This window comes from Xyrauchen texanus, chromosome 39 (assembly GCF_025860055.1).
Source record: "Xyrauchen texanus isolate HMW12.3.18 chromosome 39, RBS_HiC_50CHRs, whole genome shotgun sequence".
In the NCBI taxonomy this organism is placed as follows: domain Eukaryota; kingdom Metazoa; phylum Chordata; class Actinopteri; order Cypriniformes; family Catostomidae; genus Xyrauchen; species Xyrauchen texanus.
This window is the reverse complement of record NC_068314.1, coordinates 31,223,766-31,241,582: the sequence shown is the minus strand read 5'-3', so window position 1 is coordinate 31,241,582 and position 17,817 is coordinate 31,223,766. Positions and strand designations below refer to the sequence as shown.

General features: G+C 37.4%; 2 protein-coding genes across 2 annotated transcripts; both read right to left on the bottom strand.

The window, feature by feature from the left end:
* Positions 1 to 137: 137 nt before the first annotated feature.
* On the bottom strand, positions 138 to 3,940 carry LOC127632933 (uncharacterized). Its single transcript, XM_052111777.1, has 8 exons — positions 3,648 to 3,940; positions 2,813 to 3,040; positions 2,631 to 2,708; positions 2,446 to 2,544; positions 2,279 to 2,362; positions 1,908 to 2,128; positions 1,586 to 1,745; positions 138 to 1,500 (listed from the first exon to the last, which is right to left on the bottom strand). The coding sequence occupies exons 2-8, from the start codon at positions 2,943 to 2,945 to the stop codon at positions 1,355 to 1,357; spliced, it is 921 nt and encodes a 306-aa protein (XP_051967737.1). The 5' UTR covers positions 2,946 to 3,040; positions 3,648 to 3,940; the 3' UTR covers positions 138 to 1,354.
* A 1,606-nt stretch (positions 3,941 to 5,546) lies between these two features.
* LOC127632787 (OTU domain-containing protein 5-A-like) lies at positions 5,547 to 12,573 on the bottom strand. The gene is made up of 9 exons (XM_052111558.1): positions 11,811 to 12,573; positions 10,998 to 11,091; positions 10,690 to 10,754; positions 9,651 to 9,807; positions 9,406 to 9,554; positions 9,082 to 9,267; positions 8,774 to 8,981; positions 8,588 to 8,686; positions 5,547 to 8,018 (listed from the first exon to the last, which is right to left on the bottom strand). The coding sequence occupies exons 1-9, from the start codon at positions 12,327 to 12,329 to the stop codon at positions 7,897 to 7,899; spliced, it is 1,599 nt and encodes a 532-aa protein (XP_051967518.1). The 5' UTR covers positions 12,330 to 12,573; the 3' UTR covers positions 5,547 to 7,896.
* Between the last annotated feature and the right edge of the window lie 5,244 nt (positions 12,574 to 17,817).

The window sequence follows — 17,817 nt, the reverse complement described above, 5'->3', positions numbered from 1 at the left end:
TCGGACCGTCGGAGGCAACCGCTATTTTCGAGCGATCTGCCGCCACTTATTGTATATATATATATATATTTTTTAAATATTTATAGCATGCAGTTTATCAAGAATAATGATTGATCAAACCAGACAAATTTCCATTTGGCATTTTAATTCCACATTTCAAAGTACAGTAACTGTCATTGAAACAAGATGTCAGATCACTGAAATATAAATAACAGAAAAATACAAACATGTGTATAACACACACAAAAGAACATGCAGGTTTCCAATTAAATTTTGGTAAAAAATAAATAAACATAAGCAATGAGGATATTTGGTACTAAAGAAAGTACAGGATACCAAATAAATTGAGGTATAACATCATATTTACAAGTCATTTCTAACAATAGGATAAGTGGTAATAATTTAGAGTAAAGCATACCATTATAACGGCAATGCTGACCTGTAGCACAAGGATTTACAAACTATATTTAACAATAGAATAACAGTTAAGCACTGTGACGGAATGAAGTAGAATATTTGGTACCAGGTAATGTGCAATATCAAGTATCAGAGGTATGAAATAGTATTCCCAAGCTATTTTTAATAGAATAACAGTTAAGCACACTGATGGAATGAAAGTAGAATTTTTGGTACTAGTTAATGTGCAATATCAATTGCATAGGATTTGTAAATAGGATTTACAAACTATAATAGAATCGTTAAGCACTGACGGAATGAAATAAGCCAATAATAAATAAAGTCACAGTAAGTAGAATATTTGATACCAGATAATGTGCAGATATCAAGTATTAGATGCATAATCTAGGATTTACAAGCTATATTTAAAAATAGAATAGTTAAGCACTGTAACAATGAAATAAGCAGCAAATTTTATATGAAATAATTGAGATCAAAGAATGTGCAGGATAACAGGTATAATATAAATTTTGACATTCAACTTACACATGACAACAAGTGGGAACAAATACAATTAACAGCAGAAAATCTGGCTGTAGAGAACACAGCCAATCAGAATGTCTGGAGTGGTTGGGGTCTGCGTGGCATAGTGGGCTAAGAATCACCGGTTTTCCCCGACCTCCAGAATGAGGCAGTGCAAAATGGCATATCTTCAGTGATTCCTCGTGCGCCTGTATAGGACAAACCATCCCATATTCATCCAAGGAGCTGTCCTCAAGGCAGGGTCACGTGAAAAAAAGAAAAAGAGAGCAATTTCCACAGTGAACAGTGTGGATTGGGTGAGTGTAGTCTGACACTTTTAGCAGGCTTTTTTTAGGGGTCTTGATGTTACTGACTGCCGGATAAAGAAAGGGTTCCAGTTGTCAGTGATGCTGGGGTGTCAGTAGTCAGCCTAGGTTTAAGGGGTCGGCTGAGGGTCCCTCTCAGCTGTGCGCCGCCTTTTTCCACCTTCACGGTCAGATGCTCCTTTCAGGTAACGCGTAACGTTAACCTGGATCGCCTCATCAGTGGCATCCTGGGTTGCCGGGTTCTTCCGGATGGCTCCTGTAGAAAATAAAGATCGGTCATTCCATTTGAATGGCATAAGGTCATACACATCTACTTAAATATAAAAAAATATCCAACTTACTTTGAACAATGGTCTTCAGGAACATGTCTCTAAAACATGCTTTATCCCCTACACCAGTCCAGGTTGTATTGATGGAAAGGTGATTAGAGAAGATACTCTGAAGCATTCGCCACACGGTTGTCTTTAGGTCCCTCCCACATTTGATTGCCAAAAACCGAAGCTGAAAATACAAAAACATGTTACAAATTACATTTCTCTGAAGCTTCTCATAAATGTAAAATGTGACAGGCTCTGGATTCAGACTGTAGAATATGCAGTGCACAATCTTAATTTTACTTTTTAGATTACCCTATGGCGTTATAAACTAAATCAGCACACTTACAAATCGTTGCTGGAGCTCTTTATCCTGCCTCAAAATGTTGTCAAGCAATGCCAAATCTTCCTGGGTGTCTAGGGGGAGTAACAGATCCCCTGGCAGGGATAACTCTCCAACAGACACATTGGCACTGAAATGTTGCATCATAGTGTCCATTTTGTTGTCCATGCTACGCACAACATCGCCAAACTCTCCAAGAAGTCGCAGCATTAGGGTCTGATCTGCACCTACAGGGGTTCCCAGAATAAAATAATAAAGTAGTCAGTCCTGGTCCCTCAACTACTAAACTATGACATTTATATCTAGGTCTACTACATGTACAGGTGGCCCCAGTGGGAATTAAACTAACAACCACAGGTGTTGTTTGCAAGTTGTACCTGATTGCCCAGTGCGGGCAAACATCTTCAACATTGTCCCAACTTGCTTCACCTGCTCTATAAGTGAGCCGCTGTCATCCGAAGCTACAAAATGAAAGGCATATGGTAATTTTGGACCTACATCACACACAAAAAAGTAAAATTTAAGAAAGAGTGCATGTTCTCACCTGCTGGTGCATTGCTTTCCCTCAGGGCTAGGTTCTCATACCTCAGGGCTTGGTTCTCATCCCTCAGGGCTTGGTTCTCATTCTGGAGTCTCTGGAAATCTACATTTTAAAAAAAACAACAACTAAAGGCACTATTTTCAATACAGTTAAAACACTGGACACTAAGACATAGGCCTAGAATATACCTTCATAGCAGAAAACTTCATGCTGTACACGAGGTGCCAGGGGAGTCCAAGGGCCAATAAATGAGCGATGACTTTCTCCTATTGATAATCATTGACATTCAAAAATACGTTTGAAGTTATTGGTTACATGTAATGAATTGGACTTAAATGTAACACTTAGTTTAGCGCAACATATTACATACCTCCAGCATTTTCACACAAATGCTGCCAGGGTACGATAACAGCAAGTAGAGCACTGTTTGCAGCTTCAATTTCCTGTTTGTCCCTCTCAACTCCTTTTAATATTCTTCTCCTTTTGGCCCAGTAGCTAGACATTGTGACAAACAATGCATTTACCTTTAAAGCCAAAACAATTGTCCAACAGTAGGTCTCTTGGGTGAAGATAAGTGGTTATGCTCTGGTCAATGTATCTGCAAGAAAATGTGAACAAAACCACATTGTTAACGTTAGGAATATACTGTAGCTATGCTGTCGGGGAAAAACTGAACAGCCAAATGTGGAATAGTGAAATTGTTAAACATAAGATGTATTCATTCAGTGTAGTGTTTCAAGTGAACACAGCATTGTCCTCAAACATACAAAGTACAACAGTTCAGAGAAATAGAACTCATCATAATCCCCTTAAATCCTAGAAGTACAGTAGCAACACAGCACGTGTTAGCTAACACTTGCTAGCCACTGTAGCTACATTGTGAACTGAACTAGCAGCATACTTGTTCGGACAAAGAAAATCATTTACACAACCTATATACATCATTATGTTTTGTTAGAAAAAACACAAGTTATACTTAGTCTTTCTAGATGTAAATCTTTGGCTAACTACTGTAAGTAGCTAATTACATTTCTACATGTAACATTACTAGCAACATTGCTTAGAGCTTAGAGCTAACCACTCTAGCTACTGGACTAGCAGCATACTGCAAGAACAAAGATGACTAACTTAGATATTTTAAAAAGATAAACTAAAAACAATGTAAACATAATATTCCGTTACACAAAAAGGAAACATGTACTTACTTAAACGATGGTAGTCGATGACTTTGCTAGCTAGCAAACTGTAGGCTGTAGTAACTAGTACTGACAATAACTCGTGATTGAGCGGCAAACTGATAGAGACAGAGCGTATTTAGGCCACGCCCACACGGGGGGAAAACAATCCACCCGTCACTTTGCATTGCGAGAGGCTGCCTCCTTGTCACTTATGACTTATAACAAAAAACAAAACAATGTCTAAAAGCTGCTGTGTGACAAGTTGTACAGCAAACAAGCTAAATAACCCAGAAATACATTTTTATAAGCTGTCGACCCCAAAAAACGGTTTGTTTCAGGACATAAAAGTGGATCAATTGAGAGAGAGCGCAACTAGTTCTCGAACTACTCTTAATATAAGAAAGAACTATGCCCACTGAGACGCGACATGATCAGTGGCTTCAGTGCGTCATCGACAGTAGGGGCGGGGCCAGGAGCTCAGTGACTCCAGTGCGTCATCAAGCCACCGTTTTAGCAGAATCCTGAACACAGCAATGGTGCAAAACTGTTTAATGGTCTAACTCCACAATTCAGTACTTCACAGTTCACAGTCTTTGTAATGTGTTTTAGCAATACATTTTTAACATTTATAATGTGTTTAGATTTTTTTTTTTTTATTGCCTTTACAGGGACTTTAACACTTTCTTAAACATTTGTACAGGTCGTAATTGCAAATGAATCCCTTACCTACAAAAGGTAAAATAACTAAAAAAATCGAGGTTGGAAAAAAATTAAAGACATAAACGAAATTTATTTAGCTTTTTCATTGAGTTTATCCTTCACGTCAAAACAGGGATTTTCATGTTTATGACAGATATTAGCTACCATGGTTGCAAATTAATAAAAAAAAAAATATATAAAGTATACCCAAGATTTTGGCCATGTTGCAGATGTCTTTCACTGTTCACTGATAGTCAGGCATTGGTGAAAATCTAACTTCATTAATTTATTCTGCTAAATTGTTCATACCATGAATTAAATATCTATTTTAAAACCTAATCAGAATCAGAAAGATATTTATTGCCAAGTAAGTTTTACAAAAGGAATTATTTTTGGTTTATTGGTGCATGTCTCAAATGTGCATCAATCAAAGAAATGTAAACAACTGTCACCTATGTGCATAAAATAATTCAGTATATTTTACATATATTACTGTATAATCGCTTCAGAGTTTCAAAGTAATTTAAATGCAATTTCCTAAACCTTACCTTATCATGGAATCAAGAGTCAAGACTATGTTATAAACCCTAATGGCTTTGGAGCAAAAAAAAATAATAGCCAACATGGCTGGTCGATTTTGAGAGTCTAAGCTGTCCTTGTATTTCAAAGCGGCTTTCCGCCAGCCGGCCGCGGTCCATTAGACGGAGGCAACCGCCAGAAAAAATGAAGCAGTCGGCCCGCCGGCTGCATCTCGCAAGAAATGGGAGTGACGAATTCGGCGGCAAACGTTTCATCCCCACCAGTGGGACGCACCATAGCCGACAGCTTAGGGTCGGCGGCAAAAAGAAGCCGTGCGGATATTTTTTGCTATCTGGGTAGACTGTAAGGTGTGTGAGAAGTGCCCGGCAAGACAGCCACAACTATGGCAAGTGCTAGGAAGTTTGCGGTTAAATGTCACCTGAGGACAAACTGACAGCCAAAATGCAAAGGATCTGAAATGCCATTGCTGCATGTGGAGGATATATATATATATACATACATACAACACACATACACATACACATACACATATACACACACACACACTGCACATGCAGCAATGACAGCTTTGCAGATCTCACCTGTTTACTCCAGAAGGCAGTAATTGAAACTACAGTTGTATTGGCAATGCGCTGTTTATACAGTGAACAAAACAAACTTTTTTATTATTATTTTTTTATTGCAGAATTTACATATAAACATGGCAACATATAATCCACAACTTCAGTATAAGGATATATAGAAAACAGTCAGAGGTAACAGCTCTTAATAAAAAATAAAATGAAATAAATAAATAACCCAGTGATAAGACATTGTCATACCAGGGGAGAATTCAGTCAGTTCAGTTATTTTCTATAGTCGGGAAGTGTTTTAGGATGTCGTACAATCTTTGTTCTTTTGGATCTTTTAGAGTTTCAAATACAATTTAAATTTATTTAAAAAAAAATAACAAATTTGGGGGATGATTTTATAGTTCTAGAGTTAATTGTCTTTGCAATATCAAACCAAATGTTATGTCGTCTCTGGAGATAGAAGTCGGGAATGAAGAGGTCTTTTGCTGTATCCAATTATGTATGTCACACCAAAATATATGTACCAGGTTGCATGAGGGAAAAAAAACATGGTCCGTAGTTTCAACATCATTTTCACAAAATGTGCATGCATTAACATCAATACAAAAGCAAAGTCTAAGTAATTCTTTAGAGGGGTAAATGTTGTTCTTAACTTTGAAGTGTGTTTCTCTCATTTTGGGGGGTATAGGAAGTGTTAAATACATTGTTCTTAGTTTAGTTATTGAATTTGTAACATATTTATGCAGGACTAAACAACCCTTCTGTAGGCAGCACAACACAAACATGAGGTATGTTCTTGCGCTCGAACTAAGGGATCTCAAGATGTGTTTTAAGATTTAAACTATGTTTAACTTGACACAGTGTCATAAAATTTTATGTTTATGATGCAACGCATCCGAGACACAACACAAGCATGTCTGATGCTTTGACGTACATTGACGGGTCCTTAAACAAGCCCTCATAATTAATCTCCAACTGATTGACAAAATCACTTGTGTAATGGATTGCTGTGAACTGTATACCAATGATTGACTTCTGATCAATAATATGGTAGAAAACAATACATTGTATTCTAAAGCCGCTTTTTGTATTGTCTTATCAATGAACTCTTCTGCCACAAGAATGTAATGCATTTTAATTATCTTAATTTTTTTATTACATTACCCCCCCCCAAAAAAAAACTGAAAATCATGTCAAAATGTTTAATCGATTGACAGTGCTAATATATAATTTTTAAATATTTAAAGATAACTATGTATAAATTATGTCATCATAATATACTGACTTATTGTTATGAGGGGCTTTCTCAGCAAATATTTGTATATGCAATTAATTAATCGGGACACCATGTAAAAATTTTAATCGATTGACAGCCCTAATATATATATATATATATATATACATATACACAGTATCTCACAAAAGTGAGTACACCCATCACATTTTTGTAAATATTTGATTATATCTTTTCATGTGACAACACTGAAGAAATGACACTTTGCTACAATGTAAAGTAGAGAGTGTACAGCTTGTATAACAGTGAAAATTTACTGTCCCCTCAAAATAACTTAACACACAGCCATTAATGTCTAAACCGATGGCAACAAAAGTGAGTACACCCCTAAGTGAAATCCAGGGATGCAATAAAATCTGAGCTTTTCAACAAAGGAGTTAACATGGTCAATTTCACAAACTGGCTTATTTGATTAGTGACCTAGAAATAGTGCAGAATATTTTAATATTTCTTAAACATTTTTCATCATAATGTCTCTTTGTTTTTAATTTTCTACAACTTTTTGTTTCTATGTTTAAATTAGAATTTAAATCCCAGATTTTCAATGTGCTCCTAAAGTTTTGTAACTCACTGTATATTCGTTTTTAACAATACGAACACACTCGGTTTGAGAGATTTTACATTTTAATCATTCGATTTTCTCACATCCAAAAGGACACTTCCCAAACTTTTCTTTTGAACAATTAATGTAGCCATTTGTAAAGACATGCTACATTACGTTATGATGTGCCAACAGATATCTAAATGTTCAATACTATTCCTCTGGTTTCCCTTAATATTTTTGACATTGCACAAACATAAAATTGTTTTTGCTTTTTTCAGTTCTGGTATATAATCAGTAAACAATGTTTATTGGTCATCTTTAAATGACCAAAGACCTGCAACTTTTCAACATTCCTCAAAATATCTGCTTATCCAAGTTAGTATCATTTATTCTAACCAAATAAAGGAAACACCTGATATTAATAAATAGTTGAGATTATATTTTTAATATTACATTTTACAATGTTTTCTTAAACATGCACCTAACTAGGTCCATGAAGTTTAATGAAATTAAGGAAAACAGGTTACCCCCCCACCCCCACCATTGCATGGTGTTGAAATAAAGAAATTCAGGTGGGAACAGTGTGATGCTCCGTGGTTTGTGCTACAAGCTATGATGTCCAATGCATCAACTGCAGTCTGGAGAAGATTCTCTGTGCATTGCATTTTTCTTCAAACTATCGAGGTATTCTTGTTGTGAAGCAGCCAGTACTGAGGCCAAAACATTGTCATCTTCCCAATCTGTTAAACCTTAAAACAAAGCAACCACAACTTAAGTAAGGAATCTTGTTGGTTTGTTGTTTTGCATTTTTCTGCATTGATTTCCAGGGCAAAAATCTGCATAATTCCATGCAACAGATTTAATTATTTTAAGATACATGTGTTAAAGGTGCTGTAATAGTTTTTTTTTAATGACATGCAGAAAATGCCAGATATCACAGAAATAATAGCCATAAAATACACCTGTCTCTGTAACAGCTCTAGGCTCGGTAAGCAGCGGGGGGAAAAGATGTCCACGGGCCACTGTCAGATCATTTGTTTAGCTAATCAGAAGCCTTTCTCCCCATCTATCATTGTGCGCTTACACATGGCAGCCCATATCTACTCATATGAGTACGGTACAGTGTCCTGCTCCAGCGAAACATTCTGGGTCGGACTGCAAAATAGGAAATCCGGGGCAAGATGGGGCGTACTAATTCAACGGCTAGTCTGATGGAAGTTCCAGAACGGCTTAAATCGCTTACAGCACCTTTTTATAAGCAAAGCACATTTACACAATTAGGCTTACAAATTAGCTACTGAAAATGTATGATGCCTACCGAAGGCCGTAGGTGACATGTTCTGCATTCTAGTTCTGTACCCCCGGGTTGGGTACAGAGACACCAGGGACGAGTTGGCAGAAGACTGATGACTTGGACCTTGAGAGGAAAGCAAGGAAGAACTTTTTACCAATAAGGTATTGAGTGAGACGTGTGCATTAGCTTTGAAAACACACAAATACAGACCTGGGGCACAGGGTGAGGGGGGTTTGGGAAGAACCAGCGAGGCTCCTGCTGGGGAGGAGGGTTTGACAAGGGGTTCAGGGTGAGCTGGGCCTGTATGCTCTAGAGAAGGAGCGGAGCTTCGCTGACATGGCGAATGGCATCCCCAGTCCTCAAAGCCACTGGATGTGGTGGCTGTGGCAGAGCTGCAGGCGGCGCTAGCCTTCCGAGGCTGAAGAGCGAGAAGTGTTTAAATAACGAACATACGGTTGGAATGTGCTTAGATTGGAAAAATGAATACAGATCCAGATCCAAAATGGACTGGTTTATACCTGTCTCGCTTGCTTCTCTTGGTCCTGAAGCCACTGCAAGTAGGACTCACGAGCTACCTGCTCCTCAATGGCCTCATTGGTGGCCTCCCAATCTGTTGCTCTCTTCTTGTCTTCCATCATCTGCTGCTCAATCCAAGACTCCTCGGAGGTCGTAATGGCGTTTTTCATAAGACTCTGATCAGCGTACTATATGGAGAAAAGATAACAGAATGCCCATTCCAGCAAGCTAATAAATGCAGTACTCAGACGACTACACCATCAAACAGGAAATAAAATCCCCCATAACATATGATAATATTCACGTGTCTTATTTAGAACACCTACCCCTGGTTTGAAGGAGGGGAGGCCCAGCCCCACCCCAACACTGGCTTTGTTGGGATTCATAACAGAGTTATAATGGATGTTTTTGTGGTAACTGACACGAATCGGCTCATCTTTGTTCTCATGGATGCAATGGAACGTGTTGATTGGCTCTGTAAAACACAACCAAGAGGTATCATATAAAGTGAAAATGCCTTTTTCTATGCTAAATACATGACAGGCAGCCTGTAAGATGAATCTTGACTAACCGACACTGTACTGATAAACTTCCACTGGCCGGTTGTACATTTCTGCCATGGCTTGCATCTCAATGTGGTTGCCATGGCAGTTGTTCTTCCTCTTCCTGCTAATATATGTGGTGAAGTCCTCAGTGACATAACTAGAGAAGTAATCTGCATTTTTTGTCTGCAAATGGAGCAATGAGGGTTAACAATGAATCGTACGCTTGATATTATTGATTCACTGGAAATAATTTGTTCTTAAAGGAATGTCCCAGGTTCAATTCAAGTTAAGCTCAATCGACAGCATTTGTGGCATAATATTATCACAAAAATACATTTTGAAAGAAAAAAGCTAAAATCAAGGTAACAGTGAGGGACTTAAAATGGAAGTGAATGGGGCCAATTTTGGAGGGCTTAAAAGCAGAAATGTGAAGCTTATAATTCTATACATTTACATTAATTCTTCTGTTAAAACAACTATATTATTTGAGCTATTAAGTTGCATAAATCGTCATTTTTATGGTCATTTTAGGTTTTAGGGTTATACTCCATTACATCATCATAGCAACAAAATGTAAAATTGGATTTATACTGTACTTTTCCTTAAAAAAAAAAAAGTACAAATCTAAGTTACAGTGAGGCACTAACAGAAATGTGAAGCTCATAATTTTATTAAAGAACTTACATTCATTCTTCTGTTAAAAAATCACGTATTATTTGGGCAGTAAAGTTGTTTAAATTGTCATTTTTACAGTCGTTTTAGGGTTTGTTACCATAACATGGTAACGAAGTTGTAAAACTGTCTATAAGTTTACACAGAAATGGTTTTATCACACTAAAATCATGTTAACACACATATGGTTTATGGTCTTGTGGCTATACTTTTAGAAACGTGAGTATTTTAACATGTACAAATTGGCTCCCATTCACTTCCATTGTAAGTGCCTCACAGTAACCTCGATTTTTGAAGAGGAACGAGTCGAAAATGTATTTTTGAGGTAATCAACATTATGCATTAACTTGTATTGAACCCGGAATATTCATTTAAATATTTGAAATGACTCACCAAATAATCCATACAATGTTTCCGTACCACATCGTGCATATCTTGGTCCCCATATACTTGATCAGCTTTAAAAAACACGAAAAAACAACAACAAATAATTCCATATTTCAGACACAATCTATAACTGTGTAAACTGCAGTCTGATAGTGATATAATTCCCATTTAAAGTACAATAACAAGGTTTCTGTGGACTGTAAAATCTGTTTGTGATTCAAAACTACACTGAAGTGCTGCTATGTTCTCAAAATGTGAACTAACTCCGTTTCAAATAAAATAACTATTGGACAGACACAGAAAAGACATATTACCAACTGCTCTGAAAAGACATGCTCCATCTTCCTTCATTTTTTTTATTACGAAGCCATTCTTTTCCCTCAAGGCTTTCGCAAACCATTCTTCTTGCTGTAGGCAAAAAAATACAAAATTATGAAATAAAAAACAGCCAAACAAATATATTTTAGAACAATGAGGATATATAGTATTTTTTGCAGTTTATATATAATGTAATAATAATAATAATATATATTATAACCATAAAAAGTATTTGGACACTTAATTTATCATTTTGCCAAATAACATTTAACTTCCACTTTCCATTAAGACTGAATGAAAGAAACACTCTTGAGATTGACTGATAGATCACTGAGTATATCAGTGTGCTGTGTGATTATAATGAGGATAGCAGTCAATATGAAGTCGATGTAAATATAATATAACCAATGCAATATTTATCTAAATCTTTATATTAGGTGTTGTGGTTTAAGAGCTCCAGCAATGCATTTAATGGGTTTTTGAATTATTCTCAAAGACAGATCTTGCAACGAGTTGCCAAGTATAGTGATAACTGAAACCCTAATAAGATTGGGGTGAAAAACAAAGCATTTTAGTTATTTGTTGATTTATTTGCAAAATATAATTTTATGTAAAAGCTCTATATATGCATGTTTTTGCACGTTATCTGATTTGTATATATGTATACACTGTATATATTTTGCCTTCCATTATAGATTGGCTGTGTTGTTGTCTTTATGCTGGTTTGCATTGATTTTATATTAAGAAAGAAAAAAGTATAGTGTACAGCGTAGTGTATAAAGTATTGTGATATTTTGTATATCCAATACCTGCTCGACTGTGACTGGATCCACAAGCTGAATTCTGTCCGCATTCTCATACTCGTCCTCACTGTTGTTGCCTCCTGCTCCTTCCTCGGGTTCCGATGCAGGACTGCCTCCTCCTCCGCCTCCCACTTTTCCTCCTCCACCTGTCAAACTGCTGGAGCAAACCACCTGCCGTCTCCGCTTGCTGAGTCCAGGTCCCGAGAAGCAGCTTCCAACGCCACCTGTGCCGCACGGCAACTCAACACGACCTCCGACCGAGTTCGTGCTGGCTTCACACTGCCCGACCGGAGCTCCAGCGGGACCGGGCTGCGGGGAGGCCGGCTGCGGGCGAGCGCTCGTCTCTATCCTCCGCTCCTCTCTGGAAGACCACGGCGGCGGAGAGGCCCTGGGTCTCGACCCAGGTCGTCCTCCAAGTGGATGAGGGTGCGAATGCGGTTCAGAGCTGCCTCGTCTATCCGGTTCATCGGTGTGATCGCCGCCACCGACTGTCGAGGCCGGTTTCTTTTTCGGGAGAATTGTCATAGCTGGCCAGCTTGCGGTGATTTGTGTTGTTATGAGTTGTCCAGACAGAATATACGGCTTTTCACTTGTTTATGAGCAATCTGACTCGACACATGAATAATTACACCCGTCCTGACATCGGTTAATTAAATACGAGTGTTACAAAACGACTTTGTTCCTTTGGCGTTCGAGGCTTTTCTTTCGTAACAACGAGCGAGAGTTTGACACAAACATCAACAAACCACAATGCGATTTTTCCCTGTCACTTCCGACGCCTGCTCTTCGTGCTGTTGAATACGGGCTCGTATCGCTCCTCACTGCCCCCTACTGCTCTAACAGCAAAGTGGCGTGCACATTTTTTTTAAACAAATAATAAAAACTAACAGCTGGTCTCCCATGCTGGTCTGTTGGCTGCTTTTAGAGGGATATTGGGCACTTTTACGGTTAGGCCAAAAGTATAGATATGGAATTATTTCAAATTAACATACACTGGTGGCCAAAAGTTTGGAATAATGTACAGATTTTGCTCTTATGGAAAGTAATTGGTACTTTTATTCACCAAAGTGGCATTCAACTGATCACAATGTATAGTCGGGACATTCCTAAAATGTAAAATTACTATTAAAATTGAAAAAATAAATAAATAAACTTCTTAAACTACTTCAAAGAGGTCTCATCTAAAAATCCTCCACGTGCAGCAATGACAGATTTGCAGATCCTTGGCATTCTCGATGTCTGTTTTTCCAGAATCTCAGGTGACATTTCACCCCACACTTCCTGTAGCACTTGCCATAGATGTGGCAGTCTTGTCTGGCACTTCTCCGCACCTTACAGTCAAGTTGATCCCACAAAAGCTCAATGGGGTTAAGATCCATAACACTCTTTTCCAGTTATCTGTTGTCCAATGTCTGTGTTTCTTTCTCCACTCTAAACTTTTCTTTTTGTTTTTCTGTATCAAAAGTGGCTTTTTCTTTTGCAATTCTTCCCATAAGGCACCCCTGAGTCTTCTCTTTACTGTTGTTCATGAAACTGGTGTTGAGCGGGTAGAATTCAATGAAGCTGTCAGCGGAGGACATGTGAGGCGTCTATTTCTCAAACTAGAGACTCAGATGTACTGATCCTCTTGTGTAGTTGTACATCTGGTCTTCCACATCTCTTCTGTCCTTGTTAGAGCCAGTTGGCCTTTGTCTTTGAAGACTATAGTGAACGCCTTTGTATGAAATCTTCAGTTTTGTGGCGCTTTCAAGCATTTTATAGCCTTCATTCCTCAAAACAATGATTGACTGATGAGTTTCTAGAGAAAGCGGTTTCTTTTTGTCATATTTGAGCTAATATTGACCTTACAGTATGACATGCCAGCCTATTGCATACTGTGGCAACTCAAAAACAAACACAAAGACAATATTAAACTTAATTTAACAAACCAAATAGATTTCAGCAGTGTTTGATATAATGGCAGGTGATTTTTCTAGTACTAAATTAGCAATTTAGCATAATTAATCAAGGATAAAGTGTTGGAGTGATGGCTGCTGGAAATGGGGCCTCACATTTGACATTTAACAAGACAATACACACGTTTATAACCGAGAGAAAATTATACGGACCTTAAGTCACTGTATTGCTCTGATGATGTCCGTTTCTTTAAAAGTTTGAGGCATTGGAGCTTATCTGTATGTGCTTAATTCCATGCTCATGAGAGCGCTGTGACTCTGACCCTACCATGATAGTAAAACAAAATGTGATTGGTTGAATATAAAATATGCTACGATTGGTCTGAATAATGTGGCCATTATCTGATTGGCTTGAGTAGATGATGGGTGGAGTCCACCTATTTGTAGATTTGGGTGTATGTCTTGATGCTAGATTTGTTTCAAAATCGACAAATGCGTGTAGTGCAAATGCACAGGAAGTGATCCACAAATAAATGCGTGTGATTCACAAATGAATGTTGGACAGAGTTGTGTTTGTGAGTTAAAACATTTTTTTGTAAATAATTTTTTTATTTGCAAATCTCATTCTTTTCATTTGTGAATTCATTTAATTTTTGTGAAACTCGTTACTTTAATTTGTTGATCTCCATCCATCCATCCATCCATCGTCAACCGCTTATCCTGTGTACAGGGTCGCGGGTAATTTGTTGATCTCATTCAATTTATTTGTGAACCAACTTTCTATTTGTGAATCTCTTTTTTTAACATTTGTATGTTAATATTAAACAATTCCATCTCCATACAAATCCACCTGAGCTCTAACTTGGCCAAGCTGGGAGACCACATTAAACTAGTAAAGACCAGCCAACCAGCTTAGGCTGTTTTTTGTTTTTTCAGATGGGAGTAGGCATAAATTTAACAGGAAGCGCATTATGCAATGACAAACGTTTCAAACTGTAGTATGATACATTGTTGTCACACAACCTTATTATTGTTGCATGCTTAAATGTTCACCCAAAAATGAAAATTATCTCATAATTTACTAACTTTCTTTCCTCTGCAGAACTCAAACAAAGTTTTTAGAACAATATCTTAGCTCTGTTGGTCCATTCAATGCAAGTGAATGGTAACCAAAACTTTGAAGCACCGAAAAGCACATCAAGGCAGTATAAAAGTAATCCATACAACTTCAGTGGCTTAATTAATGTCTTCTGAACGGATCTTATCGGTTTTGGGTGAGAACAGACCAAAATATAACTCCTTTTTCACTGTACAACATTCCAATGCACTCGCTAAACATGATCATGATTTCAAGCTTGATTACAATTCCTAGTGCTTGGTGCATGTATTGTAGGACGTGTTGTCACCCTAAACAAGCAGATATTGCATCTTTTCCTTCTTACATTACTCACTTAGTTTTGTCGTTTCCTTTGGTGATCATTGTGCTGCACTGATAGACTGAACACCAGAGCTGGTGAATGCACTGTAATCATGATCCACATACATCTTCTACCTCGTAACGAATATTATCCATAAAGAGCAAATTAGGGGTGAAATGCGACTGTTGTATCAGGAGTCTGTGAAATGGGGGTGTTTTTGCCAGACATTTTCATTAGACATTGATGCTCCATGACAGTTTTGGCATACCAAGATGGTCGCTCGAACACTTCCGGTGGCTTTACCTCCTGCTGTCAGTTTACCATTGCATCAGAGATCCAGTTCTGTATCTTTGACGCAATGGTAAACTGACAGCAGGAGGTAAAGCCTGTATGCAGTCTGTATGCAGTATATATCAGTGATGCACGGGATTCGAGATGGCGCTAGGAAGTGTAATTGGACTTGGAATCATGATTGCCAAGGAGAATGCTGCTGTCAAGATTTATAGTGAAAAAGGTGTTACACTTTGATCTGTTCTCACCCAAATGTATTAGATAGCTTCAGAAGACATGGATTAAACTGCTGATGAAATTACTTTTATGCTGCCTTATGTGTTTTTTAGAGCTTTAAAATTGTGGTCACCATTCACTTGCATTGTACAGACCTACAGAGCTGAGATATTCTTGTAAAAATATTTGTTCATGTTCTCGGAAGAAAGAAAGTCATACACATCTGGGATGGCATTAATATGAAATTAATATGGATAAATATGAAAACGTAACCTCTCAGAGTTTTTGTTTGTTTGCATTTTTAAACAAAGTTTGTGTAAAAACGTGTTGTCTTTTGACAATACAATCAAATGATGACCCTGCCTTTATATGGTGGCCAGACATTCCAGAATGTCAAAAAGTCAGCATCGTATTCATGTGTGGTTTGATCCTGGTCGTTTGATCCATTCTTGGGACATTTGTGTCAATCTAGCAGTTTTTGAAAACAGAAAAATAAAAGATTTTAGAAGTACTCCAAACTAAATTCTTAAGCCTAAGGCCAAGTTTATTCAAATTATTTTTTTAATTATTTGTGCTATTGTAGGCTTACGATTTAATTAACCTAATTTATTAGTTCAATAAAACACAGTCATTAAAGTTATTTTAAACATAAATAAAAAGTGTTGGTTTTTTGTGATTTTTGAACAATCACCAGTCGGTGTGGTTTCCCAAGTCAGGAACTTGCTAAATAAATCCTGACTTTTTGACAGTACTGTCTGACTTATATTATGTTGATGTGCAATTTACCAGTGGGAAACTCATTCACTTCTGATTAATGTGATAGGACATGAAGGCAGTGGGTCACCCAGGTATTCCTGTCACGACACACACACAAAAGGTTAGGATCCAAGTGCATTTATTAGGGTAATCCAAAATCCGTAGTCAGCCAGGCAAGAGTCAAAATCCATACAAAACAGTCCAAGAAACAAGAAGACAAGAAACAATGAGACAAGAACTAAGAGGTGCTGGTAACATTAAACAGACATTAAGCAAGGACTCAACAATTAACACAGAAACAGACAGGGTATAAATAGACCAGTGCAAACAATGTGAGTGGGAACAGCTGTGTGTAATGATCAGTGATGAGTGACAGAACAGGATGATGGGAAATGTAGTACAAGAGGAAATGTGACAATCAGGGAAAGCGCTTCTAGAAACCCAGGGAACAAACCAGACACTGTGACAATTCCATGCATAAAAAAAAAAATGAAGTATACATACTACATACCCTTTGTGAAGTATACATACTATATACCCAGCAGAAATAGTAATAGTATGGAAGTACACTATTCAAAACCACACTATTCCGAAGTTTGATGCAAACTCATTTTATTAAAAAAAAAAAAATTCCAACATGCTTTCAATTAATACATTTATCCATTTTTTTTATTTTTATTTTTTTATAAGAAGATAAGACATCCATAAAATGAATCTTGGCTTGGCAAGCCTACTTTGAACCTGAGTTTAACTGTCTGGTCATCATGTAATATTATTGTAACTGCTTCTTAAAATAATAATGCAAGCTTCTGGTGGTGTGGCTTGAGTGTTATTAGACCAAGCAAATTCACGAAGAACTATGAATATCATCAGATCAAGCAGGTTCTTTTTTTAACCTTTACAGATACAAAGTGAAAATAAAGTTTACTATGCCAGCTTCATCACATGCAAAATGAGATTTTTAGGAGGTCATAATATTCATTTTAGTCATCTGTAGTCCCTACAAGTCAATAGCAATCTCCAGGAGAGCTCAAGGAAACATGAGTAAAACAGATATCTCAAAGTGGGTCAGTAACACTTCACAATAAGGTTACATTTTATAACAGTTTAACTACATTAGTTAACATGAAGTAACAATGAACAATAATTTTACAGCATTTATTAATCTTGGTTAATGTTAATTTCATCATACTAATATATTTTTTCAAATAAAAGTTAATGAACTAACATGAACTTTTTTAAAACTAATATTACCCAAGATGAATAATGCCGGCTGTGGCTCAGGTGGTAGAGCGGGTCGGCCACTAATCGCAGGGTTGAAGTCATGTGGGCCGAAGACTCCGAAGCCGAAGTATCCTTGGGCAAGACACTGAACCCCAAGTTGCTCCCAATGGCAAGCTAGTACCTTGCATAGCAGCTCTGCCATCATTGGTGTGT